The following is a 27,555-nucleotide window of genomic DNA, read 5'->3' on the forward strand; positions in this document are numbered from 1 at the left end:
ATTGTTTATTTTATAGTATAGATCCATTGCATATGAACAGTTGACAATCATACATTAAAAACAGTGAGAGCAACACAATCCCAACAACAGAAAAAATACATTAATTGAACACCATCAGCCTTCTATACATAAAATTCCCTCAAAATAGAGATCATCAATGGGCATATTATTTTCTGGTGTAATGTATTAATACCTGACTGAAATTGTGGTGCAGTTTTTGTTGGACAGTGCATGCACTAGATGCCAAAGAATTTAAAAAGTCAAATTATCAGGAGAGGTGCTATTGAAATCAAACAGAGTGAGGATTTTCAAGATGTTTGCTTTCATTAAAAGCAAAACCAACTTCTGCTTCTTCCCACACTGTGTTTCACCATGAACTATTAGTAAGACATGCAATCCTTTCAATTTGTATGCTACTGCAAAAGGCCTCTTAACTATTCTTGCTAATACGCTACACTTACATTATCATTTGAACATGTTCTTAACACAATAATCATTCTCCAAAAGTTACTTAGCAAATCAAAGGTTTACAAAGGAGTAATATACGTGTTATTCTTTTGACTGGTTTCCATTCATAACAATGTGTTTTAAAAAACTTTGAAACTCACTTGATAAAGGTGGTCATTGCTCCAAAATTAAACCTTTGAAGAAACAAATATGGTTTAAAAATCATAGTATGAAGTAAACATATTAACTGTGAACTGTTTTTTATGGACAAAGTGAAATGTGATGAAGCACTGGTTCTAAGATGACAAGATAAATACTGTCCGTCTATTGAGCCCGAGCCTGCAGGAATGTTAATACAGTCTATGGGCCCCTCTGACAGAGCATCCTTAATTATACAGACACAATTGTGTCCATGTTGATCACAGGACACTCAATCACTGCTCTGTTTGCTAAACACAACTACAGTATTCCCCACCCTTTCATGTAGACCGAATGTATTGGGAATAGACTCCTGCAACAGATCAATTTCTTGCACTAATCAGCAGTGCTTGTTTGTGGTGGTATGTGATTGGCTCTTTCACAGACAAGCTCAGATTTCTTCCTTGGAGAACACAGAAGTAAACCAGGAAAATGTTGGCCCATCTGGAGATTGTAGAGGAGAGTTTGTAATCAGGATTCAAATCAGTAAGAGTGACTGAGCCGTAACTCCCACTGAGCACGGGGCCTCTTTCCAGCCATCGATTCTCATTCAGGTGAATATCAATTGTCCCCATTTAAAGATTTCAAGCAGCCATTTGTAACAGTATCAGTCTTATAACTCCCTCGTCTCACTCTCTTACATTTATTCCTCTCCACACCACCCAGGCTATTGTACTTTGGTGGAATGCATCATAGGACAGGCTATTGAATAGATAAATATTAAAAACTATAACTGTAGATATACTATAACTGTAATTCAATGTCTGGTAACCACTTTGCCTTGACTAAAATTTAGAGCATTACAATTATACAACAACTACAAATTATATATCTAGTATTATATATTATTAGTATTATATATTATATATCTACCACATCTCTTTCCTTACAGCTTCAGATATGACCAAGCAAACATAGTCACCAGCTTTATTGTGACAGACAATACAATAATTGACAGAGCTAAAACAATCCGGAAACACATGCATATAGGGCCAACTCAAAATGTTTGGTGAAACATGACAATTACAGTACAGTGTTGTAGACAGGTTGGAGACATCTGGATCGTGGTGCAAAGTAGAGTTTGTGTCTGCACAGTGAGATTATTGCTAGAGCTCCCTCAGGTTATAACAGTGAGTTTCAACATTATTGGGTACAATGGAATTCAATACAACAGCCTTCAGTGGAGGAATCACTGCTTCTTGAATGCAAATTAGATGGTGGTTTGTGTTGGTTGATGGTTGCTCAAGGCCATCTAATAACAGGGTTTAATTACCTAATTACTCTCTTAATTACAGTAGGTTATAATTAGGATATTTGACATTCAATGCACTTCCACAAGGCCATTGTTGCCTTCTTGTGTGTATACAGCTACTGCATACCATTAGCTCAGTGGGGGTTTTCTGGGTGTTTAATCTCAATTGGCTCTGACCTGTCACAATGTCCTTGCACACGATGTGTGTTTCATGTGGCTGTGCTCATTTGGATGTTTACCCAATAAATATATTAAATTAAATAAAACCTATATCCACAAATAAAATAGCAAAATAAATCCTGATAATCACACTGTGTTAGTTGTTGTATTTATTGTTGTATTGGAGTTAAAGTGGTCTTTCTTTTGTCCTGTATTTTGCTGTATTTTGAAACAAAACAACAGCATTTTTTTACTAACCATTTCTTGTAAAGATATCATGAAAGGTCCTGTGAATTAAATTCCTCTGGCTATGCTGGGAAGTAATCTAATGTCACCAAGCTTAAAGCTAACCAGAGAGTGAAGAGGTTGTCATTCAAACACTGGTGTCATGAGGTTAAACAGGGCATTGTGGTTACTTTACGTGGCGGCTGCAACACTTTTGTATGTTTATCTTTCAGTCAAGATGCAAAGTTTTTTTCTAAATAAGGGTGAGCAACACATATTTATTTTAAACCAGGTGAATACTGTTGTATGCCCCTAACTATCTGTGCTTTTATGTGAATACTTTCACGAAGTAAATTTGCTGTATTCCCTGTCCAGCAGAGACATCTAGCGGCTAGTGATAGTACTTTTAGTTTATCTGTGTTCAGACCTTCTCCCAGCAAGAGTCACACAGGCCTTCCTGTTAAGGTGGTCCAACAAGAGCAGCTAAACCTGCATAAATCAGTGTTATTGTACAGATTGGTGTCCAACAGTAGATTTTTTATTCATTTTCGTAACTAGTTTTCCATTCTATATAAATAAACTATCCTTTACTATTGGTTTGATTATAGAACTCTCTATTTCTGCCTAATCAATATATATACAGTGGATATAAAAAGTTTACAAAACTGTAAAAAACATAACTGTGCACACCCTCTTATATTTAGGAATCTAAGTGTGTTCAGATTTACCAGTTCCAATCACCATTAAACTGATGTTAAACAGTAGTCAGTTAACACCTACCATTAATTAAAGTGAGTCTTTTTCAGCTGTTCTAGTAGGATTTACTCAGTTGCCTGTTAAAGCAAAAGCCATGGTCCACAAAGAGCTTGTAAAGCATCAATATGATCCCATTGTGGTAAGGTATCAGTCAAAAATGTCCTATGGAACACAGTGAAGACCATCATCAACAAGCACTGGATGTCACTCAAAAATTGATGAAAAAATAAGAAGAAAACTGGTCTGGGAGTCTGAAGGTAAGGAGGAATTTCACCTTTCAGCATCACAACAACCCTGAGCATACATCCAAATCAACACTCTGAGTCTGGACCTGAGTCCAATTAAAAACCTGCGAGGTGTCCTAAAGAGGGCAGTGCACAGGAGATGCCTCTGATTTCTTTTCCCCTAAAAAAGTTTTTAAAAACTAGTTTTTAATTGAATTGCACAGAATATAGGATTATAGGTCAGATTAAAAGTGGCCAAAGCAATGACTTGGTTTAGCATTTTTTACATCTTGTTTTTGAGATGTAAAAAAAGGACATTTTAACAGGGAATGTGTAGAATCTTTATAACCACGTAATTTTTAAGAACCCATTAAGAAAAACATTTTTACAAATCAAAATGTCTGTAAACAAAGAAACAATCTTGTTCAGTTTTTCTGCATTATCACGAGACAAATAAATGATTGACATATTGGGAAATGTAATCAAGAAATTAATTATTGCATATAACTGTAGGTTTAGATAAGATAAGGGAGTAGATCAGGTGTCAGGGAAAAGATGATGATCAATGATTCCGAGTAACATCACTGACAATTTGCTGTAGGTCAATATCAGAAGACATTTCACTTCAGAAATCATCAGTGAAATTCACAAACTACACAGCTGTAACAAAAGAAAGTAATTCAAATTAGCCTCACCTTTAACAACAGCAACATTATAGTGATCTACTCACAAATATACATTTTTCACAAGTATATCTATTCCACCTTATGGGTACTTTTGGTAATTGCAAGTATATGTAGCGTGTATGTGAACAGGCTTTTGTACTTAACATTTTCAATGCATTATTGATGACTATGTGGAATTAATAAATGTACTTATATAGAACAAAATTCTATGACTGCACACACACTTATCGTGTATTATTGATGTTTTATGGGATGAAGTTACGGTCAAGTGCTTTTTGTTAGTCATAGCCTTAGTGGAAAAGTATTTCCTTGTTTAGAGATTAAATATGAATGCTTTACTTCAGATTACAAAAAGCAGTATTGTACGATAAATCATTGTGTGCCTTGATTCCTGCGTGTGTGAAAATAAACACCAAAAATCTTTTTATCAATGAAGGGTTAACAAGTAGTAATATGTTCCTATTTTAAGTGGAATATTAAAGTAACTTGTTACATACATTGATATAATGTTTCTTTTTTTCTTCATCTTTTCTTTCAATTTACAGTAAACTGTGTTATGGAGTTATAAATGTGACTTTATTTTATTTTGATGAATTGAATCAACCTGAGTTGAATTCAGTTGCAGTTTGGATGAAGTTTATCTGTAGGCCCTTTGTTTTAATGAACACTCATTTCTTTATGTGTGGTGTTTCCTCGTGGGTTGATGATTAACAATATTATGTGGTAAAAGGTTACAGTTTTGGCACATTAAATTTCACATCTAATTCGATGTCAGCAAGGGTTATTTACATATCCAGATTCTTTCAACCAAACACAATAAGTGGCCATTTATTAGATAAACACATTCACTCTGGTTCTTTCCCCCTTTGTCCCCCCCACTCTTTCCCACAGTCACACAAACACACCTCCACCTGCACGAAGGAGCAAAGGTACATAAGTGTCTGCAAAGGTGCTTCACTCAGTGTGAAGCGACTGCAGCAGCACTCCTGTCGGAAATGTCTCGAGACTACTTCGGATTTTCCTATATAAGGAACAATGCAAGAAACAGTTCAACCACAGTGGCACTTAATAATGCAGCGGACATCTCCGTTATTGTAATTTACTTTTTGGTCGTCTTGGCTGTTGGAGTATGGGTGAGTAGATCCATATTCCCTGTGAATAGTTACCTCTTCACCTGTTTTAGAGTTGTGTGAGTTGTAGTTTGTTTTAAGCCATTAAACATACTTTGTGTATTCAGCCACAGTGTAAAATGTACCATTTTATATTATAGAAATGTCAAAAATAACTATTATTTATGAGTTGATAATGAAAACATTTCACTTTTGCAAAGAACCATTTTGGTTTTACCACTTCTATAGCTTGACTGAGATATATAGTGGAGTGACATGGTGTAGTTACTACGTCTTAATCATTAATGTAGTTTAACAAAGCAAAAGATTTTTACATTTCAGATGGTGCTGACTAAATTTATTTATGAGCAGTGATGGTCTAAGTGCCTTGTTTACGTTTGTTTCTGTTATATGTAGCCATGTTTCAAATAAAATGTTATTGTGAACAATATACTGTGACCGTGAATATGGAGCTTTGTACAATTTAGTTTAATGATTCTCTAAAATGTGCCCTCCTCCTGTTGCAGGCTATGATTCGTACCAACCGAGCCACAGTCGGTGGCTTCTTCCTTGCAGGGAGGAGTATGGTGTGGTGGCCGGTGAGTGTGTTATTGAGGATAAGACACTTAAGATAAAGCTCTGTTTTACGCTTACAGTAACCTTGCAGCAATAAGGTATATTATGCCTGCAGACACATCCTTACTGATAAAATTTTTTTATTGTTTTGTGCTATAAAAAAGTGATGTGTCATAATGAACACACTTGAGTATTAACAGATTTTATGGGAGTAATTACAGTGAATGGGGAAATCGTGTAGTACCTATTTTGCTGACAGTGTGACATAACAGCTTAGTCATCAATGCATCTGATAAATCCTGTTTTCTGTCTTGTGCCTTCCTGGTTATCAGCTGCACTGAAAACATGTGAGAATTTTGGATATTATGCATTTCACATCACTGACAGATTTAACTGTACCCCTTACAGATCGGAGCATCACTCTTTGCCAGCAACATTGGCAGTGGCCACTTTGTAGGAATCGCTGGGACTGCTGCAGCTTCAGGAATAGCCATTGGTGGATTTGAGTGGAACGTAGGTTATCTTTTCTCATTATGTCACTTTTTACACAAATATATCGCCGTCAGTTATGATAAGCTGAAAAGTCTGGAGATTGTCAGAAACATTTCACCCTGCAGAAGATGGAAGAAAATAGAATGAAAACATAACTTAGTTTTATTGTTTTGAATAAATGTGGCATCAATTGTTTATTGTTTTTTGTGTCTGGTTCAGGCTCTCGTTGTGGTCGTCATTCTGGGATGGCTCTTTGTGCCCATCTACATTAAAGCTGGGGTAAATACATCAAAAACATGCACTCTTTATTCATCTAGGTGACATATTTATCTCCATTATCCTGATGTGTATTTCTAATCTTTGTGAGCTTAAACTAAGTCACTGATTGAAACTAGAAGAGTGGGAGGCCATTAAAACAGCAACATTAGTGAAAAAAACACAAGTAATACTCTCATGGATGTCTTTAGGTGGTCACCATGCCAGAGTACCTGAAGAAGAGGTTTGGAGGACAGCGTATTCGCATCTATCTCTCGGTGCTGTCCCTATTCCTGTATGTTTTCACCAAGATCTCAGTAAGTCACTATAACATTTCCCATATTTGGGTCAACACTGGATGGTATTGATTAAAATGACTTGTTTTGTCATCTCATCTCCACTCAGGCAGACATGTTCTCTGGTGCCATTTTTATCAACCAGGCTCTTGGGTTGAATATCTACCTCGCTGTTATCCTGCTACTACTGATTACTGCGCTGTACACCGTCACAGGTCTTAAATTCACTTCCTTTTCCACTGAAGCCACGGATCAACATTTTACTCATAAACTAAAAGCAGAGGTCTTATCTACCTCTCAAGGCCATTTGTAGAGATGCAGACACACAGGCACGCTCTCTTCTCCTGGAAGGTTTATCTGTGCTGTGTTAGTGTGGTTAATTACCCGTGGACTATGATAACCAGAAAATGGCCTTCTGTTGCTGTTTTGTAATGCATCCACATGTGTTTTGGACGAAGAATTTATAGATTGTCAACATACTGTATGTACCGTATCTCAGGTGGACTGGCTGCAGTGATCTACACAGACACCTTACAAACCGTCATCATGCTTGTTGGATCATTCATCCTCATGGGTTTTGGTAAGGTTATTTTCTTTTTGTTGATTTTTTTTTTTTTTACCAGATATAATGACAAATCATATTGGTAACATCAGACTTTTGAAGAGTCTCTGTAACATAATCTAAACTGTCCAAATGTCCTCAGCTTTCAATGAGGTGGGTGGCTATGAGCGCTTCCAGGAGCGCTACATGACGGCCATCCCTTCTGTCACGACTAACATCAGTGCGAGTTGCTACGAGCCTCGAGAAGACTCCTTCCACATTTTTCGGAACGCAATTACAGGAGACCTGCCGTGGCCTGGCCTCGTGTTCGGACTCACCATTCAGGCTGGTTGGTACTGGTGCACTGATCAGGTTAGTCACGCAAATGGGCAGCACTGTTGGGCATGTGCATGACCATTATAACAGTGAGCATTCAATCCTTGTGCTGACTCAGTAGCAGTTTTAACAGCATAAGGTCATAAACACACACACACATACACACATACTCAGAAAGAGACTCATTCAACTGAGAGGTTATACACACTTATTGGATTTGTCTTGTCTGTTTTGGACAAACAGCACTCAGTTGCTCTGAGAAAGCATGCTTTTAGGTAGTCTATAATGTTCTTCTACCGAGTGAGAGAAGATTAACAGACGATGGATGCTGGGTCTCTGGTTTGGAACTATTTCCATTTACCCATACATACTGTAATATTATGGTCCTATTGATTCTTTTCCCGACTTCTGTCTTTCTGCAGGTGATTGTCCAGCGCTGCCTTTCAGCTAAGAATTTATCTCACGTTAAGGGAGGCTGTATCTTGTGTGGTTACCTGAAGCTGCTGCCAATGTTCCTCATGGTTTTCCCTGGTATGATAAGCAGGATCCTCTACGCTGGTGAGTGTGCTGTGTGTTTTTAATGCTCATCCTTTTGGACAGTGGTGTTTTTGAATCATAATTACTACCATTCCGTCAAGATGGAGAGGTTGCTTGTAACGTGCTATGTCATGTTCTATTCTATTCTAGATGAAGTGGCTTGCGTGGAGCCAGCTGAATGTGAAAAATACTGCGGTGCCAGTGTGGGCTGCACCAACATCGCTTATCCCAAAATGGTGGTGGATCTCATGCCCAATGGTGGGTGGCTGAAAACTTTATTTATGAGCTAAGAATGCAAACAGTGGAGCTTCTTCTACTTTTTTCCACTCCAATCTTCATCATCATTTTTTTTAATTTTATCAATTTCAGGGCTGCGAGGTCTTATGCTGTCTGTGATGTTGGCGTCTCTGATGAGCTCACTTACCTCCATCTTCAACAGCGCCAGTACCCTCTTCACCATGGACATCTACACTAAAATTCGTCACTCAGCCACTGAGAAGGAACTCATGATTGCTGGCAGGTAAAACTCATGTTTGAGGTTGTTTCCAATATCATTTCCCATGCATTTCTATGCACTATATCCGTTTGAATGCCTAACTGCAACTATTTCCACTTATGTGTAAAGGGTGTTTATCTTGGTCCTAATTGGTCTGAGCATTGCATGGATCCCTGTGGTGCAGTCAGCCCAGAGTGGTCAGCTCTTTGACTACATCCAGTCCATCACCAGCTACCTGACACCCCCCATTGCAGCCGTGTTCATGCTTGCCATCTTCTGCAAACGTGTCAATGAACCTGTGAGTTGCCTCTTGACAGCATTCCCTGTTGCATGTAACAGTAGTAGTGCACAGCTATGCTAGCAGCTCTGTGAGGTTGCAGATCATTCAGAGAAGAAAACAAACATGTGTGCCAAATTTCATTGAATGCACTCAAACTCATATAGTTGTCCCAGTTGTCCCATACTCTGTCATTGCTTTATCAATTCCCTTAACCCCAGCTTCCCCAGTGGAGCTGCTCAGTGGCCTCAGATTGTGGCTGTACTAGCAGCTTCCACTTGTGTTGTTGTGTGCCTATGTTCATTGCATGTCTTCAAAACAAGTCAGCTTCTCAGTAAAACTACCCTAAATGTATAAAAAGTCTAAAAGGAATACTTGGGAAATACGCCGGAGGGAGTCTCCACTGCTGGCTGCCTGGTAAGTGGCTGCAGGCTGGAAATATACATATACACCTTTAAAACTACAATATAATGTTTTAAATTAAGCTTTTTCTCTGGATTGAACAAATAATATATAATGTGTAAATCTGTGTTCTTTAAGGTATAGTTTTCTTTTTGTTTGTATGTTAGGCTACACAAATGAGAGATGCATTGATGTTTTTATTCAACTCAAGAAAGTGAATAAGTTTACTTTTCCCCCAAACTGTGCAACAACATATATTTTCTTCAGTAACTTCCGCTGCTGCTCTTTATGTGTTTTTGTCTAAAGTGACACTTATCCTGTTTCTTCTATCCTCAGGGAGCCTTTTATGGCCTTACCATTGGCCTGTGTATTGGCCTGTCTAGGATGATAGCTGAGTTTGCTTATGGGACAGGCAGCTGTGTTAGCCCCAGTGACTGTCCCACCATCATATGTGGAGTCCACTACCTCTACTTCTCCATCATCCTGTTTGTTTGCTCCTGCATCATTATAGTGGGAGTCTCTCTCTTGACGAAACCCATTGAAGATAAGCATGTACGTGACAGACGTGAGATAATGCTCGATAAATCATTATTTTCCTAAACATGATCATCCACTAGAACATACTTGTCATTAAGTTTTAACCCACATGTTGTTTGTGTAGCTGTATCGTCTGTGCTGGAGCCTGAGGAACTCAAAGGAAGACAGGGTGGACCTTGAACAGGACGACTGGGTTGACAAAAACAATTCCATGGAGATAGAAGGTAATCAGGCTTACAGTAGATGCACTCACTCACAGAGAAGCAGGTTTTCCTCATTATTTTTTCTTTAACAGAACCAAAGGAGGAACCTGGCTTGTGCAAGAAGGCAGTGATGTGTTTTTGTGGCCTGGAGCAGAAGAAAGGCCCCCAGTTGAGTCCAGAGGAGGAGGAGGAGCTGCAGAAGAAGCTCACAGACACCTCAGAAGTACCTCTGTGGAGGAACGTTGTCAACGCCAATGCTATCATTCTGCTTTGTGTGGCTGTTTTCTTTCATGGTTACTTTGGTTAAGCTAGCTTGATTCTACAACAATAATTTATTCATTTCTTAATTTTTTGTACTGTAATCTATGAACAGAGACTGTTCAAAAGCCAACAACCCTCTAAAATAACACGTATGCAGTGCGTATCTTTCTATATTATTAGAATATATATGTACTGTATGGCTAATGAAGTCTTCCCAGAGATAAATTATGTTTTTACTAAGTAAGTAACTGTTAACAACTCTGAAAAAAGTAAAAAAGATGTATTGTAAACATTTGTGGGTATGTGATTTATTTTTTATTTTTTTTGTCTTTTCTTGGTATTCTGCAGCTGAAGTAAATCAGTAAACCATAAACCATACTGTAACTTAACCAGTATTAATATTGTGCACACATACTCTCACAGTATTACACAACTCCTAAACAACTATCAGCCAGTGCTGTCTATGAGGTTTCTTCCTTGATTGAACTGTTTCTTCTGTGAGTGTAAAAATAATATCAGAGGACATGTACAACAGCTGCAGGGTGACTCACGCTTGTCTTCACCTGAACAGACTGTGCCCATGCTGCTCGTAGTAGCAGGCATTTGTGATCTAATGTGTGATAAAAAAACAAGTCTTTGCTCACAGGAATGTGATAATCTAATCTAAATGCAATTAAACCATAGCTGTAATATGTCTAAATCTTGATTATAATCCCTCCTGATTTGAATCAGCTACCAATGCTAACTGTCACCCAACACTGGAAATATAAATGCCTAATTTTGCATATGGGATGCATGAAAGTTCCTCTTCTAAGAAATTAGAGGTTCAATCTCATACAAAAATTCACTACATTGTATTTTTTTATGAGGATACAAAGACAATTTCAGAATTGTTAATAGTTTCTATATTTTCTACCACACTAAAGCCTTGTTTTCTAGTATGTGTCTGCTCAAAGTCCATGAGTGCTGTCACTTCCTAAATCTGTGCCCCTTATTGTATGTTGTTTTAGGTGTTAATGAATAAAAACCTCCTCACAGAAGATAAGTCTTCACCATTTGACTCTTTTTACTTCCCTCTAGTGGTTCACTGTAGTTACTACTGTGGTTTCCCTTCTATTGGCCTGCTCATTAAATTCTAGAGTAAGAAAAGCCTTTTGCCCAGTACATCCTCATTATGACAATTTGATTATCTCCTATCATTAACTGTACTTAATGTACACTAAGTGAACAGCACTAATGTAGCCTTGAATATGTGCAACTGTGTTGAATGATTTATGAGTTCTGCCTTGGACTTGCATACTTTGATCTGTGCAATCTTATCTCTGAAATCCCAGATTAATTCTCCACTAGTAGCCGCACATTACTTTACAGCCATTTAATAACACGCATGGCAGCCATTCTGCTGAACCAGGTGGACACTGGGTGTAATAAATAACAGTCAAAACTTAACATGGAGAGTTTCAGTGCTGCATCCCATCTGTCAGACATATTTATGCACTGATGAGTAATGCAGAGACCAGACATGTTCTGAATTCTCTGAAAAAGGCAAAAGATTGGATTTAGTATATTAGGCAATAAAAAAATATTTTTCAAAATTAGTACTCCTGGCATTTATCAATTAAGATATCTTTGTTTAAATACACTCTATCATGTCTTCTTACATACTGTGTGTGTTTGTAAGCTTTGTTGACCTACAGGTAGGTCAGCTCCCAGCAGAGAGCTGTAATTAAGTTAGCGTGAAAATGCATTGTTCTGGCGAAAAACCAACATCCTAATCCACCATCAAGATAACAACACACGCAACATTTAACATCTTGATTAAAAACATGAGGACAGAGATCAGGCTATGATGGGTAGGACACAGTGGCCTCCCAGTAGCATAGTCGACTCATTACAGAGCACATGTATTGTATAGTCGGAAGCTGCAAAACAAAATATTCTTTAAAATGGCTTCTGTATTTCCCCAATGAGAACTACACTTAGACAGGAAGTTAGGCTTTAACTTGTAAGATTGTACACCTTAACCCATGACATACTGTAGTATAATATATGTGATGCAATAGCGTAAGTGTGAGTCAATGAGCTTGAGAGAGCAGAAGGAAAGCAAGTTGTTCCACAAGTTAGAAAACAAAACCTTCTTCAAGCCCAAAAAATATTACAAAGCAACAACTTCCAAACTTACCAACAGTACAATTATTAGAGAATTTGAATCTGTCCTATGACAGCTTGGATAGGCTATAGCCCCCCCCCACGACCCTACACAGGATGATCAGTAACATATAATGGATGGAAGGATTTTTTTTTTCAGCCAGCATTTAGAAACTTTCAGTGACATTGCCCTTTAAGACACTTCTGCTATGGATTTAGTAGGTTCCGCCTGCCTGTAAATGCTATTTTTATAAAGTAAACATCTTTTTCAACCATGGCAAGTTTGGTGGATTCTTTTTTTCATTTTTTAGGACCCAGTTTTTTACTTGGCAATGGGGGTCACACGTGTCCACATAACTGTCTGCCTATAGTAGAATAAGTACTCAGACCTTTTACTAAACTTATATAAAAGCACTAATACCACAGTGTAGAAATACTTTGTGAAGTCATACATGTTAAGTCATCAAGCACAAATAGAGCTTATTTTGTAAATAAAAAGATAATATGTGCTAATTTCTAGGTAATAATAAAGAAACAGGGACGTAACATTTTTGTAATAGTAAGGTAATGGAGGTAATAATTGTGTAATGCTAATGTAAAGGGTTTTTATGTTGCTAAAAAAAGTAATCATGATAATTACTGTAAAGTAATAACCATATGATAATTTGATATAACTTATAACAATTTATACATCTTAATATAGGAAAAAAACATGGGTAATAATAATTACCTGAAAACACACTTTTTTGTTTAATGGGCTTTAAAACATTGTTGTTTCTCTATAATTTCATGGTATTATATGCAACAATGAACAACATGACAGCTCCCCACAAGTTAAGCCTCTCCATGCCTGTGGTTTGAGGAACCTATTGCAACAGTGATATGTTTAGCACATACTGCAACTCTTTTTTTTTTACCTCTGACTTTTAAGAAGTCTAAACATCTACAAATGAGTCAGCGTGTGGAGTCCAAATGGTCACTGTCAAACAATTTTACATTGTGCATTTAATGCCCGTGTTATGTAAGCATAACCCTCTTAGTAACTGAAAAGTCACATGTTTTTTCCACTTTGATCCGAGGATTTGCATTGGTCTGCGTGGAGGCTACAGTGGATGCAAAATTTATTAAAAATACTTGTTATCCAACATCCCTACTTGTGCAGATCTATGGTGGCAGCTTGTGATGCTGTTTTCAAGTCTAGTAGTGAAGTTAAACTGTCAAATCTAGACACTGATCCTTCAAACTCTGAAGAAGGAAGAAATATAAATGACACCTTTCTGTCATCTTGATAACATTTTTCCTTTAAGGCTTAATGTGAAGAGTCACCGGGTCTAAAGATGAAGTGTCAACGGGGTTTAATTTGTGGCTGTAAGAATCAATTTCCACAAACATGAATGACATACGAGCTTCAGTGTTGCATCTGGTGCATCTGTTTTCCTAAGTTTCCAGCAGCTTAACAGAAAATTAATTTTGTGAGTTAATTTATGCTTTGGTTTCCCTTCTCGGATGTGCTGCACTCTGTAGATCAGATCTATTTATAATGGCTTCATGTATTTAATGAGAATAGGCTAGTGAATAAAACCACGTGTGTTTCTGTGTGTGTCTGCACATTGCATATAGTGTATGTAAGTAGTGTAAGTAATCTCTTTCAGTGAAAAAGCTTTCATATCTCTGAAGGCTATAGTCATGTTTGTGTACAAATGTGTGGTTATAATAGTGTGCATCCATATGTGTGTTTAGCCATAGGGTGGGGTGGGTGGGCATCGTTGTTATCATTTCTCATTGGCTGAAATTTTTTCTCTGGCAACTCGAAAATCTGATCCTGCCTGCAGAGGCACTGCAGTGTGTGATGCAGCTAGAGAGAACGGGGAAGAGAGAAAGAGGGAGAGTGTTTGTGTGTGTTTGTGTGTGAGAGAGAGAGAGAGAGAGAGAGAGAAAGAGAGATAGAGAGAGATAGAGCGAGAGAGAGGAGGGGGTGTCCATGCAAAACAAGCCACATGCATAAGGAGGGAGCCAAAAGCATAGACACAGAGAGGGAGCGTGTGTGTGTGTGTGTGTGTGTGTGTTGTGTGTGAAAACACTGCGCATGTGTGACTGTGAAACACATCGTCTGAGGCAGATGGAGGAGGAGAGAGAGGAGTAATGAACGGCAGCTGAGTCAAGTGGAGAGGGGAGAAGGAGAAGAGCAGGCTTACCTGAAAAGCATAAGGAAAGAGACGGGCAGAAAGAAGAAGAGAGAAGGGGACGCACATGTCAAGAAACACAGCATAGAAGCACAGGTCACTGCACAGAATAAGCTAAAATATTTGAGAGGCTGAGGAAGACAGAGGGATGGAGAAAGAGATCCCTGAGGTAAATGTTCAGCTACAGCTTGTCGGATGAAGAGAAAGGGTGGGAGAGTGAAGGATAAAGGTTCCAGCGAGGAGAGGAGAGGAGGAACAAGGGATGCAGAGCTCGACAAAAGCAGCCAACATACCCACATGACGCATTTACCTTTCAACAGCTTCCTCCATCTTACATCTCCTCCATCTTTCCCTACCTTCACTGCCGCTTGTCGTTCGACCTGCTAGAATTAATTGGAAAAGAGAGAGCATCTCTGGTGAGACATGCCCCCCAACAAAGAGACTCAACGGGTTGCCTTATAATTGCAGAGCAGCATCAACAACGGCAACAGACTGGAACATAAGCAAGGAGACGAGAAAGGACTGGAACAAAAGCAGACAGGTGAGGATGAGTGATGGCTGTGTATCTGTTTTGTGGTAAAAATACGACAGTTTGTCAGTTTGCACCGTTTTTAAACTAAAGTTCTTGTCTTGATCTTTTGTTAAAAGATAATAGAGAATGGTGGTCTTCGCCATTTGCTTTGTTACACAGAGCTGCTATTTGCAGGGTTGTTGCATCATGACCATCCATTTTGCACACACATACACACACACACACACAGATGCATGAATGGAGACACACATATATGCCTACACACACCTACATGTCTATTTATCTGGCCAGATCACAAACAAGGGTAAGAAAGTGTGAATAAACTGTGATGATGTGTGGGTGTAGATGGAATCATGTGGGCATCATGTCTCCAGCAGTTATGACATTTGACAGACCTCTTCACAGACAGACAGAAGGGGCAAGAGGAGGGAGGGTGGGGGTTACAGGGACAGGGCAGGAACTGCCTGTTCTGTCGTTGTCAGCAGCACTGAGGCATCTCTATACTGGCCATACATTGGCGCTGCAGTGAGACTGCTGGGTACACCATGTTGTGATTGCATAACTGCTCCTCATAAATGCACCCCTCCCACATGCAGCATGCCAAAGCTGCTCTATCTCACATGGTCCAAATATTTTGGCCACCCCACCTCTATCTCAGGGCTGAGTCTTTCTCGAGCTCGCACAACCTCAATAATGCCGCCTACCTTAACCCTGCACTGGGGCAGCCAACTTAAAGGTAAAATCAATCGCCTTAATCACTCAAAGACTGAAAAGCTAATCATTTGCTGAAAGATACCCTCATAAATCATTTATAAGGTCTATTTCAGGCAAAGACAATTTTTTCTGCCTATATGCAACTCTGCCATGTTTGGCTGCTGTGGGAGCTACATACCTGAGAACAAAGAGCACTTGGCCGTAATGAACTGGGAAGCAAAATGGCTGATGTCTGCTGAGAATGACAGCAGGCTGAATTATTAAAAACAACACCTCCCCACATTCTCACTAAGCACTTTCTGCTCATGCAGAAAATACAAGCACCAGACATATGAAAGATGTTATAACAACATGAGGTGGGGAAACATCTAAATGTATTTTAATCCTTTTAATTGCTTTAGCCTGACACCAACCTACTGCATGTTACAGTGTATGTGAAGGAAAATATTTCATCATTGTGAAAATGTGCTTTAAAAAAATTGAGAAAATAATATATGGGCACTTTACGTGCTATTTATTAAATCTAGGACATCCAACTCTAAACCACTGAAAACAGAAAAACAAGGAAGTCACTAAAGCTACATCTGCATTATACACAATGTAAAACAATTAGTGTTCTCTTCATATTGTATGGAGCACATCCAGCTCAATTTAAATAGTTCACAATATTGAACTGAATCGCTGCAAGTGCCATGATTTCTGGAGAGGCACTGCATCCTGCAGAAATACGTTAAATCTGGGGGATTTGTCCTCAAATCATGTTATATAATCAAAATAGAACATAACATCCCACGATGCAGCCGAAGCATCAATGTGGATACACATCTAAACTTAGTTGGCATACCTGATATACAGCTAGTATGTAGTCCTGGATATTTGTTTTGTTCAGGGCAACAGACCAATAGGTGGATGGATTGATGGACGGACAGATGGTTGGATAGAGAGAACACAAATAGAGACAGACAGATTTTCATTGAGAGAAAGAGCTCAGCCTGATGCGCAGACTCTGTATGACTCATTCTATGACTATGAACATGATGCCCTAGTCTTTGATCCGCACAGGTGGAATCTATCTAGTGTGATCACGAGGACCGCGACAGAGGTGTGTGTGTTTGTGTGCGTCTGTGTGTGTGTGTGTGTGTGTGTGTGTGTGTGTGTTTGTGTGTCTGTGTGTGTGTGTGTGAAATAAACGAAGGAACATAGTGGGAGTGAGAAGGGAATAGGAATGTTGTCAGCTTGTGGTGTTTTTCACACTTCTTCACTCATGTGCGCATTTGTGTCCATGTCAGTGTCCAGAATAAATCCTGCATGACTGATGTGTACAAAAACCCTTTTAACAGCTTATGGATGCTTGTTATCTGTTTGTTGTGTGCTTGCTGGAATGTAAAAGGTGGTGCCACATATGTGATGGGGAGTCATCCTAAGCTAAGTAGGTTCAAAGATATGTTCGTGTGACTTTTTTTAGAGAGCAGCTCTGTGTGTGTTTAATGGTATGAGGAATTTGCTGCTGAGACAGTCTTCTTACATCTGTATGGTCAGCTCCCCTCTTCCTCCTCGTGCCTGTGATGATGAGGTCAAATGCCTGCCAGGATTTCATTAGTGTAATAATTCCTCTGCAAGGAGAGGATCCAGAGCTATGTGCGCACACTCACACACACAGACACACACTGACACATGCGCTCAATGTCAAAACTGAGGGAGAGTTGTGGCAGTTTACACTGCATTATATGGTGGTTGGGTCAGAGATGAGCTCCTTACATAACCGGAGAAGGCTCCGTCGATTAGAAAGAGGCTGCGCCAAAGCTGGCCCGTCAGCAAGGAGGAGCATTAGTTATCAGTCCTTTTCATAGTGCTGTCACCAAATTAGAGGGTAATTTTAGCTGCTTTGTCTCCCCCAGGCACAAAGGCTCCTCGCACAGTCTGGTTGCGTTATCAGCTTGACCTCTGCCTCTTTTAGACAGAAATGTTTCTAACGGCTGTTGATGCCCACAAAATGCATCTGGACATGAAAGGTGATTCATTTAGATTCAAATAGTAACCCAACTGCTACTGAATATTTGAGTGACTCAAACATCACTTTTGACAGTTTGAAAGACCTCAAAGGTATCGTTGTTTAGATCCCTTAAATTTGTACTCAGCAGATGATATCTTTGGAATTCCTGATTTTTTTTGTTTTTTTTATACACTGATACTGATACAGAAATCTGCAAAAGACTAATATCAGTAGATGTATAATCTCTGCAGATTTAAGAACTTGAAACCACAATAGCGTGAAGTCTAAATGTACCTAAAGGCACATTCTTCTACACAAATAACCATGTAGAGATATTGTAAACTTAAATATAATATAGTATATTATGGCATCAAGTTAGGTTCAGTACTTTATCATTGCTATTCATAGTTCACTCTATTCATTTCATAATATTTTTTAAAATATGTTTAGACACTAATAACAACAAACCAGCATAAGGTTTGTGATAAACTGCATGTACTGTAATGCAGCTTTAATAAGCCAAATTTTATATCTGGTTATAACAATGACAAAATCCTTCTTTGTGTGCATTGCTTTTCAAAAGGTCCAAATGATGGGCTCCCAGAATTTTAAACATTATTTGGAAACCTGTGATCATATACACATTGATGAGGACTGATGATGACTGAATATTATTAACTTAGATAAAAAATACCATAATATTTTATCTTTGTTGCAAACAACAAACCGCATCAAATGTGAATGAATACATACTGTGTGTGCAGGGGAATAAGAAAGAAAAGCTATTTTGGGAAAAGTGTTGCAGCGCTGCAGAGCTGGAGGGACACATTTGGTGGGATCATAAGTGACTATGGCAGAACCAACAGCTCTGTTGGTTTAATGTAGAGTGTGCAGATATGTCAGTAGATTCATCGAGAAAGTTTAAAATATTTGCCTGCTTGCTTAATATGGCTCACTGCATTACGTGTAAGTAATGGTCTAAAGCGCTTCCGCGTGTTACTGTTACTACATCTCTCTCATTCGGTGTGAATCTTCAGCAGAGGTTGGGGGCAGGAAACCACGGAGAGGTGCACAGATAAACAAACCATAAATAGAAACCAGGACCAGAAACAAGCTCCCTATCCTCTCTCTTCTTCACCATGTAGGTCACCTCCTGTGCTCAGTCTTTTTTTCCTCTAATGACTCATCACAGTTGACAGCTGTGCACAGAATGAAGGATGTGTCATCCTCCCTCTCCCGCTGTTTGCCAGCTATTGTTTTTGGTCAAGTTTAAAAATTTTCCTCCGTACACTTTTTTCTTTTCTATAAACCCACACAGAGAATGACACAAACGCTCGGTGCAGCTTGTAGCCTGTACCCACGCATGTTAGAGTCAAACTGACGCAACACATGATGATGATGATGAGAGTTCACAGGAAGAAGGGAGAATGACAACAGCAGGACCACAACGTGTGTCACAATTGCCTCCTCTAAAAACACGAAAAGGCTTTGGATTTTAGTTTTGTCGAATGCATCTTATTTTTATTTGAAGCCTCGCTACAGCATACATTTTTATAGCTAGTATAACTTTGTATTAGTACCTGAGCAAAGAAAAGTCATACTTTTCTCTACAATAATTAATCTGTGCACTAAAATGTGACAGCTAAAAGTTGTTTCAACTGGGAGAATGCTTGTATGTAAAGAAATTCTGAATTAATAATAATAACAAAACACACACAGTATAATAATCTGTCCTCACTCCCTAATTTTTTTTGCACACCAAAATGCATATCCTGCCATACCTTATACCATCATCTTTACAAAACCCAGAATTGTTCTGTTTTTTGGTAATGAAGGTAAGGTCATAGTACTGGACTGGATTATACCTTTATTTTTTCTCTCCCTGTTTAAAGCAGAATATTATAAACATTTCCCAGTAGAATTATGCAACAATGTGACCCCATTAGTAAAACAGATAACTGAATTAAAAAAGTGACGATAAGCAACATGAACCTTTTGGCAGAACAGTGGCATTAGCTCAAACAGCCGTACTTAATTAAGTGGACAATGGGTAATTTCTAGTAGCAATCAAACTGTTAACTAGCTGTAACTAACTACATAATTATCAGTTACTAACTAACAGAGGAGAAGAAGTTGTTTAGCATTTTCTTAGGTCATCTCTGGGTTATTTTGTTGGACGGGTTTTCTGTAGTAGCCTGCTCTCTGTATCCGCTGTGCTGTAAACAGTACCGCAGTCACCCAACTTAGCAAAGTGATAATGCTTAGCCAAAGCTAAGGTTTACTCTCTGTGTGACATGATAGTCCTTTCCTTCTTTGTGGAAACACACTTGGGCTGAGGCCAGGACGCAGAAAGAAACAGGACCAAACTTTTTCTTCCCCTTTGGCATCCTCTCAGATGAACACAAAGAAAATAATGTAGAGAAAGAGTTGAGTGATTGTCACATGACTTAATATATGTGAAGTACTCTAAAATCATACATAGTAATGTAACTTTTCTTATGTGAACTTATCATAACTGAACTAATGTCCCACAGCCAACATTATGTTGTAACAGGTATTAAACAGCACAAATTGCACATGTCTGTGCTTTGTTTTGCAGATATTCATGAGTTTTCTGTACTTTTTTTCTGTTTTCACAGGTAGCTGTCCCAAACGAGGCACAAACTAAGTCCGAAAAAGGAGACAAGCACACTGCTCAGCTACCACTGCTCAGCTGGGAGGACTGTATGAAAGCTAAAAAATCCTCCCACCTCTGAGGAATTCAGCTTTGAGTTTGAAGGAGCCATTCCAACAGCTTTCTGGAGCATTATACGACACCTCCCAAAAAACAGACCTCCTTGCTCCCTTATCAACAAGCCAACAAGAGGGTCACACTGGGTCACCTGACCAAATAGGACCAAAAGCAGAGTAGAGGTTATTCTTTCCTTCTTTCTTTCTCACGCACTCCTGTCAATGTGAAAATACACCCACAGCCAAAAAACAGGAAGCAAAGGGGGAGTTATGTGAGACACACTTGTAACGGCTAGTTTGAAAAGTCAAAGAGTTTCCCTTGGCAGGCCACAAGATATATTTTAAGACAATATGTCCTGAACCTTTCTGAACTGAGTGTAGTCAGCCCCCACCTCTCTGAATCCAGCACCAACCTGTACTGTATGTATGCATGTGAACATCTGTGTGGTTAGAGTATTTATGAGATTATTTAGTGGTATCACTGAGTGGGAACATGTGTTTGTGCTAAAGGTGTATCTGTCCATGTGTGTGAGTCTACCTTTCTGCAAATAGCCACCAGAGGCAGCACAGTATAAGTGAGTTCAAACAACACAAAAAACTACCTTTAAGTGGTCAACACTGGTCAGACACTGTAAGCTGGACTGTTAAAGCATCTGTGCATATCAGTTGTGTCAGGTTGTGGTGCTCTGGCTAAGTTCATCTGTCTGTCTACACCTCATAAAGACTCAGGCTGACAGTAGCACACAGCGGGGAGGGGTCTCTGAGGGAGACATGGAGGTAATCATCCGTCCCCATGTCCCCTCGAATGGCTGACTTCAGAAAGGAAGAGCAGTGTTTTTCCCCTTGCAAAAAACAAGGTGTCCAGCGCTGATTAGAGCCACAGCTCCTCTCTGTTCGACGTGCGAATGTCCTGCCTCAGGCGCCAGCCGGTCACCATCCCTATGGACACCGTCAAGATCATCCAGTCGGAGAAGTTCCCCAGAGAGTGCCCTGTGCCCGTCACCCAGCCGCGCTATGCCCCGCCACCCAGAGTGGCGTGGGACGGTGGAGGTGAAGGCGAAATCATCGTCAACCAGGCCTGCAGTGACTTGACCCTGGACATGGCGGGGTCTCCGCGGCAGATGGTGTCCCCCCTGGCCCCAGTGACGCGAAGGGAGCAGAGCTTCCTGGCGCAGCGCAAAACCAGTGCCAACGAAATCTGCTACCACCAGTTCCACTACAAAATGGAAGACGTCATCGTCAACCAGTACGTGCTGCGCTCCTCCTCCACCTCGTCCTCCACTTCTTCCTCGTCCTCGGGGCCCGTCATGCCCTGCGAGCCCCTGAACTGCCCCACCTGCGGTCACACCTACAACTTTGCCGGCAAGCGTCCTCGCATCCTGTCCTGCCTGCACTCCGTGTGTGAGGAGTGCCTGCAGATCCTCTACGAGTCCTGTCCCAAGTACAAGTTCATCTCCTGCCCCACGTGCCGGCGCGAGACAGTGCTATTCACTGACTATGGCCTGGCTGCTCTGGCCATCAACACCAGCATCCTGAGCCGCTTGCCCTCGGACCCCAACGGGCCCGTGCAGTGGGGCGGGGACGCCGACCGCAGCTGCTACCAGACTGTGCGTCAATACTGCCAGTCAGCCTGCACCTGCCAGATCGCCAACCCCTTGTCCTCCTGTGGCATCATGTAGACAAGGGGGGACACTGCAGGCATGACTCGACGCTGCGCCCCCCCCACTCCACTGATTTCATCTACTGTATAAGCTCGACCCTTTCTGCCAATCCCCTACTCAAACACGTACAATAACTAAATCCCCCACAGATGTTATCTCTATATATTTAATAGCACAGATTGATGCTGTGTGGGACTAATGGATGCTGGTGGTTCAACAGACGATAAATAAATGTATTTTATGTATGGACTGGAATTCTATTCACCCTCTCTCGTTTGGTTGGACGTGTTTGTCATTGACATCTCTTTAAATGGGAATGCCAGGGGAGGTATATCCCCCCAACCTAGGTGAATAAAGATTAAATAAATGATTAAAGGATCTCTGTGTGGCCTATAATTGTTTGCTCTCTGTAGAGTGAAGATAGCTGCACAATACTGGCTTTTCTACTTTCTTTTGTTACTATGAAACAGACTCTTCTAATTTGTCTTATATTTACTTATTTTTAAGAGATTAGTTGATGAATTAATCATTGCATTACACTACATTGAGGTATTTTCTAATGGTTTTCCCAAAGGGTGGATAATTGGTTTGATAAAAAGTCCCTAAAATTCATAGCATCCGCCCTTAATTTACACTGAATTTGAAATGAATTGATTTAGATAACATTTCAGAAATGGTTTTGATTACTTTTGTTCTGGTATAAATTGGGAAATGCTTTTCATTGTATTGTGTTCAATTTGAAGAAGTTTCTACCCCTTACAAAAATCCATATTATGTCCTGTCAATATAAGAAACAATTTGTTAATTTACTGATCAAGTTCAACTGCAATTTGATCAACAACTTTTGATGAGTAACTCATTGTTTTAGGATTTGCTAATTTCATATCATTTGAAATTGATTTTTGTAGAGTTTGGGACTTTGATCAGAAAAAAAAACAAGCAAATAGAAAATGAATTGTGATGCACACTTGGTGCTATTTTCCGGGAGACTAAACAATTTGTGGATTTAGGAAATAACAATCAATGTAAGTATTAGATGCTACTCCATCTGAGAAAAGTCTGCCTGACAGGACTTTAAATGTATTTTCATATTAAAGAGGAGAGGTACCAAATTATAATGATGCAGTGTGTCATTAAAAAGTTTGTCAAGCAAAGCCACATCTCATCCTTGTTTGTGCATATCAACTTTTTTGTTGTTGTTGCTGAAGGTCACAAAAAAGAAGTAATCAGAATTTTAGTGATGTTTACAGTATTTTATTTTACATAGGGATGCAAACTGTACAGTAAGCACTGTTTAGCAACATCGACAGATACAGTTTTCCATATGACGCGTTGTACTAATTTGAATAATGATTTTGCATAACTATGCATTCATTTCATTCCCTTCACAGTGTTATATAAAATGACAGCATTTGTCAGTAGAAATAAACAGGCAGTCCATACAGTGAACAATAAATAAACACAGTAGATTCATCATGGCTGAATCAGAGGCCAGTAGAAAGCAGTGCTCAGGTTTATACGGAAAAGCTTATTAACAAATGCCCACAAATCATGAAAGACAATGTGCTCAGTTTACTCAGACAGATCCTTCTTTCTTCTTCTGAACAGCTGGCTCAGCCGACGTCGTGCTGAGTTTTTCTCAGGCAACTGCATCTGTTGGCTGTAGAGATAAAAAATTCCTCAGACAGAGCCAAAGCAAGATGCTGCACAAATGGAGGCAGTGCAGTGTAAGTTGCGTTTCGTGATAAGACAAAGTGTTGAAGAGGAATAGATGCAGAGAGTGAAAACGAATTCCCAAAGCCTATTGTGCATTAGTTCTGGACCAGTGTGTCAGTTAGGCTGGCTGCCATGTTGGAACAGAACACACACTTCCTGACATTTCCACCGCGCATCATTCATTATTTGCCATTATTTATACTGTTCAGAGGTTAGCATTATAAATAGAATATCTCACCTTTTTTTAGAACCATCTCTTTTCCACTTTTTATTGGATTTATTTGTCCCCTCCATTGTATTCTCCTAAAAAAGATAAAATGTATAAATAAAATAAATATATAATACCAGTGATAAAAACGTGCATTCCTGACGTTTTATTTATATAGTTTTTATTTACCCTAAATATTTTCTTTGTTCTTATTCAGTGTCTCATACTGTACCTCATATTCTGAGTTTTTCTCTGCTGTCTCAACCAGGTCAAATGTATTCAGATGCTGCCCTCTGCAGTCTGCACCAAATCGTCCTGCACAAAACACACAATGATTTATGAACACACAACTATTCTCTTTAAAAAAAGGATTCTCCAGACCGGTGTTTCCATTCCAAGCTAAAATGCAAAGAAACAGGTGTAGGAGTACTCACTCAGATGCATTGTGTCTGAAGCTGATCTTTGTCGAAAATGTCCACAACGGCCTTTCTGCTGCTGGGGTTCACTAGACCTGTTCTCCACAGTGTCTTGATCTTCATGCCTTTGACAAGAAGCAAGGTCCGCCTCAGTAGTTTTAGAGTCACTCTGGCAGGTGTAGAGAGTCCAGGAAAGAGTCAACTTGTCAGAGAAACTAAGTCGTCATGGTTCCATTCATATGCAGCCTCAAGCTACTGGAAGACTTGTCAAATTCAGTCCAGTGTGAAAACTGTGTCACCTTCTTAATTGCTCTGCAAAGATATGATAAATGAATGTCTTCACCTGGCTCACCTGTGTGTCTTGATCTTCCTGGAGGGCATCCATCTCAATCTGTAACACTTGGTTCTGCAGCTGTTGTCTGGCTATTTCCTCCAACGTTTGGCACAGCTGCTCCAGATACCTAAGCCCAGGACTCAGCTCTTTCCTCCCCAGCTCACAAATTTCCTGCACAAATCATGAAGCATGAAAAGTGCACAAAGAATCTAAAAGGGTACACAAAGTTAACTAACCTTCTGCATCATACTGTAGGATAAAAAAGATAGAGATCAGTGATTCCTTTTGTAATTTTCAACACAGTCTCTTGACTTTTCCTACAGTGCCACCATAAAGCTGATAATGATAGTTTTGGGTGGAATGTTTGAACAACATCGGACCAAATTTTCTTTTTCATTTCATTTATTTTAACCCACAGCCATGATTTAATGGCATAAAGAGCAAAAAAAAGATATAGCAGAAATAAAATACAATATCTATCACTCAAACAAATGTAACACATTGTTCAAAAGGCTCATCATTCACCATTTGGACCTGTACACCACATCTGCTGCAGTGATTCAGTTAAAAATTAATCTGAACATACAGTAGATTGACTGTTTAAACAATACTTTGTCAAATACATTTCTTTGTGATACATTCTCTTCATACAAGGAAATAACCACTGTGCACACACACGCTTAGGGACCGAAAACAACACAATGAAATTGTTACAGTTAATCCTGTTGTTGCACCACCCTCTGTCCTGTCAGCATGGAATCATTATCATAAACACCAACTTGTGGTAAATATTGGTTAAAATCAAATTCTAAACTCTAACTTTTTTGATTACCAACATCTTTATCAAAAAAACCCAGGCACTGCTCAACTTCCGCCACCCATCATCAGTCATTCTTCTCATGCCTGTGGCCATAAAGTCACCTGGGCAGACTGGTTTATGATTCCTTGCACCACAGACAGATTTGTGACAGGTCCCACGCATGAAAGAGATCCTGAATGAGTAAGAACATGCCTGTAAATTAGAGAGCAACTTCTCAAAGGCATGTTATGCTGTAACCCTTTAACTACAGGAAGGCCTTGTTACTCTTGAGGTTTTCTTTTTGCAGTTACAAGCAAGCGCTCTGCAAGATCATACATGTTACTGTGACTAACTTCATGTTGAGACTGGGACAAGTGTGATTCAGTAGCAGGAGTAATGTTTACATCTCATCTGAAACTTACACATTAACACATTAAATGCTTAAATGTTTGAACACTTTGGTTTGTGACATAAACAATGTCTTACCTCAGGCCTCTGCTTGTCAGAGCCCATAAATGACCTCTGTGTCCACATTTCTGACATCTGTCTGATAGGCACTGTTGGGTTGACTGTGCTCCTTTGACCAAAGCTCTGTGACCTTTGACCTCTCAATAGATGTGATGTGTGTCGTTTAGGTTGTAAAGATGCGCGAGTTTGTCGCCTGAGCACCTCCTCCACTGTAAGGGGCTTTGGTTTGTCTGTCATACACATAGAGTCCGTCCTCTCTATTATTTGGTCCACTTCCAGGTGCAAGCCATTGGAGCCCTCTCGAGGTCTGCTGGGACATAGATGCGGGGACAAAGATGAGAATGAGTAAGGTACAAGAGAAGAGAAGACAGGAGACTGGGATGTTGGAGTTGCTGGAGTGAGTATGTTGCTTTCTCTTTCTGGAAGAAATGCATCAATTTCTGCATTTTCTGTTGAGGCAAAGCAGGTTGTAGCAAGAACTGATGTGTCAGAGCTGGCTGTCTCTACTCCAGAGTCCAGCGATTCTGAGCACAGTTCTGTCCTAGTGCCAGAGGAAGGTATAGAAGAGTCTTCATCAATATTGTCAAGCAATTCAGAGTCAGAACATTGTTTTCCTTCAGTTACCCAGGTCTCCATAATATTTCCAAAGTTCCTGTAGAGATTCATCTTCAAAGTCTTCCCCTCACACTTCTGCTGCTGAAGAAGACGTCAGTTTAACAATGCACACAGTCAGTGACTGAGGTGAACAGGTGATGTAGTATTCAAGACATCTCCTATGATCTGCCTCTGTTCTTTCACCACGCCTCTTCCTATTATCTGTCCTGTCACAGCACAGAGCTGCATGTTATTACCCGCTCCTTACTGCCACTAAATACTGTGACTCATCTACAACCTTATTTAAAGTTATCTTTTTGTCTTCCCACTTATAAGAATTTCAACATAAGTACAAGCCATGACATGGCCGCATCTGTAGTTTTTATCTGCAATACTGTGTGTATTTACATAAAGTATTCAGCAGGAAATAACATACAGACTTTAAAGGGTTGCATAGTGCTCTTCACAAACAGAGCCATTGCAAAGTAAGTTTAAAAGACAATATGAAGCGAATCAAAGATAAAAAAAAGACAAAAAAAAACTTCCATGACTTTCATACAATAACATGATGATGAGAGTTGAGTGATTTAATATGTAGAAACTTCACAATAGATATACAGTATTATGCATGAAAGGGGAACTGTAAGAAGGAGCTGAAATGGTAAACACGTGTTCATCATTTCAACAGACCATGATTTATCTGAGACAGCAGGAATGTGTAGAATGGCTGCTCCTGTTCACTGATAGGATCTACATTCCCCAGGTGAGCAGAGACAGCGCAGGTCATCTGATCA

At 39.6% G+C, this 27,555-nt stretch overlaps 3 protein-coding genes across 4 annotated transcripts; 2 read left to right on the forward strand and 1 right to left on the reverse strand.

The window, feature by feature from the left end:
• Window positions 1-4,888: 4,888 nt before the first annotated feature.
• On the forward strand, window positions 4,889-11,290 carry slc5a1 (solute carrier family 5 member 1). Its single transcript, XM_067484962.1, has 15 exons — window positions 4,889-5,080; window positions 5,584-5,655; window positions 6,041-6,145; window positions 6,344-6,403; window positions 6,592-6,696; window positions 6,785-6,890; window positions 7,175-7,255; window positions 7,380-7,588; window positions 7,975-8,110; window positions 8,240-8,347; window positions 8,459-8,609; window positions 8,715-8,883; window positions 9,601-9,816; window positions 9,926-10,025; window positions 10,097-11,290. Exons 1-15 carry the CDS (start codon window positions 4,943-4,945, stop codon window positions 10,309-10,311), a joined length of 1,971 nt encoding a protein of 656 aa, XP_067341063.1. The 5' UTR covers window positions 4,889-4,942; the 3' UTR covers window positions 10,312-11,290.
• Window positions 11,291-14,407: 3,117 nt separating this feature from the next.
• rnf208 (ring finger protein 208) lies at window positions 14,408-22,605 on the forward strand. The gene is made up of 2 exons (XM_067484573.1): window positions 14,408-15,137; window positions 20,475-22,605. The coding sequence occupies exon 2, from the start codon at window positions 21,471-21,473 to the stop codon at window positions 22,242-22,244; it is 774 nt and encodes a 257-aa protein (XP_067340674.1). The 5' UTR covers window positions 14,408-15,137; window positions 20,475-21,470; the 3' UTR covers window positions 22,245-22,605.
• A 733-nt stretch (window positions 22,606-23,338) lies between these two features.
• si:dkey-106l3.7 (uncharacterized) lies at window positions 23,339-26,915 on the reverse strand. 2 transcript variants are annotated; one of them, XM_067484571.1, is made up of 6 exons: window positions 26,186-26,915; window positions 24,910-25,071; window positions 24,585-24,735; window positions 24,383-24,465; window positions 24,181-24,245; window positions 23,339-23,886 (listed from the first exon to the last, which is right to left on the reverse strand). In XM_067484571.1, the coding sequence occupies exons 1-6, from the start codon at window positions 26,831-26,833 to the stop codon at window positions 23,799-23,801; spliced, it is 1,197 nt and encodes a 398-aa protein (XP_067340672.1). In that variant the 5' UTR covers window positions 26,834-26,915; the 3' UTR covers window positions 23,339-23,798. The 2 variants fall into 2 exon arrangements, with proteins under 2 accessions (XP_067340672.1, XP_067340673.1); XM_067484572.1 differs by having other exon boundaries at window positions 24,919-25,071; window positions 26,186-26,914.
• Window positions 26,916-27,555: the final 640 nt, after the last annotated feature.

The sequence above is a fragment of the Channa argus genome, chromosome 18 (assembly GCF_033026475.1).
Source record: "Channa argus isolate prfri chromosome 18, Channa argus male v1.0, whole genome shotgun sequence".
Classification (NCBI taxonomy): domain Eukaryota; kingdom Metazoa; phylum Chordata; class Actinopteri; order Anabantiformes; family Channidae; genus Channa; species Channa argus.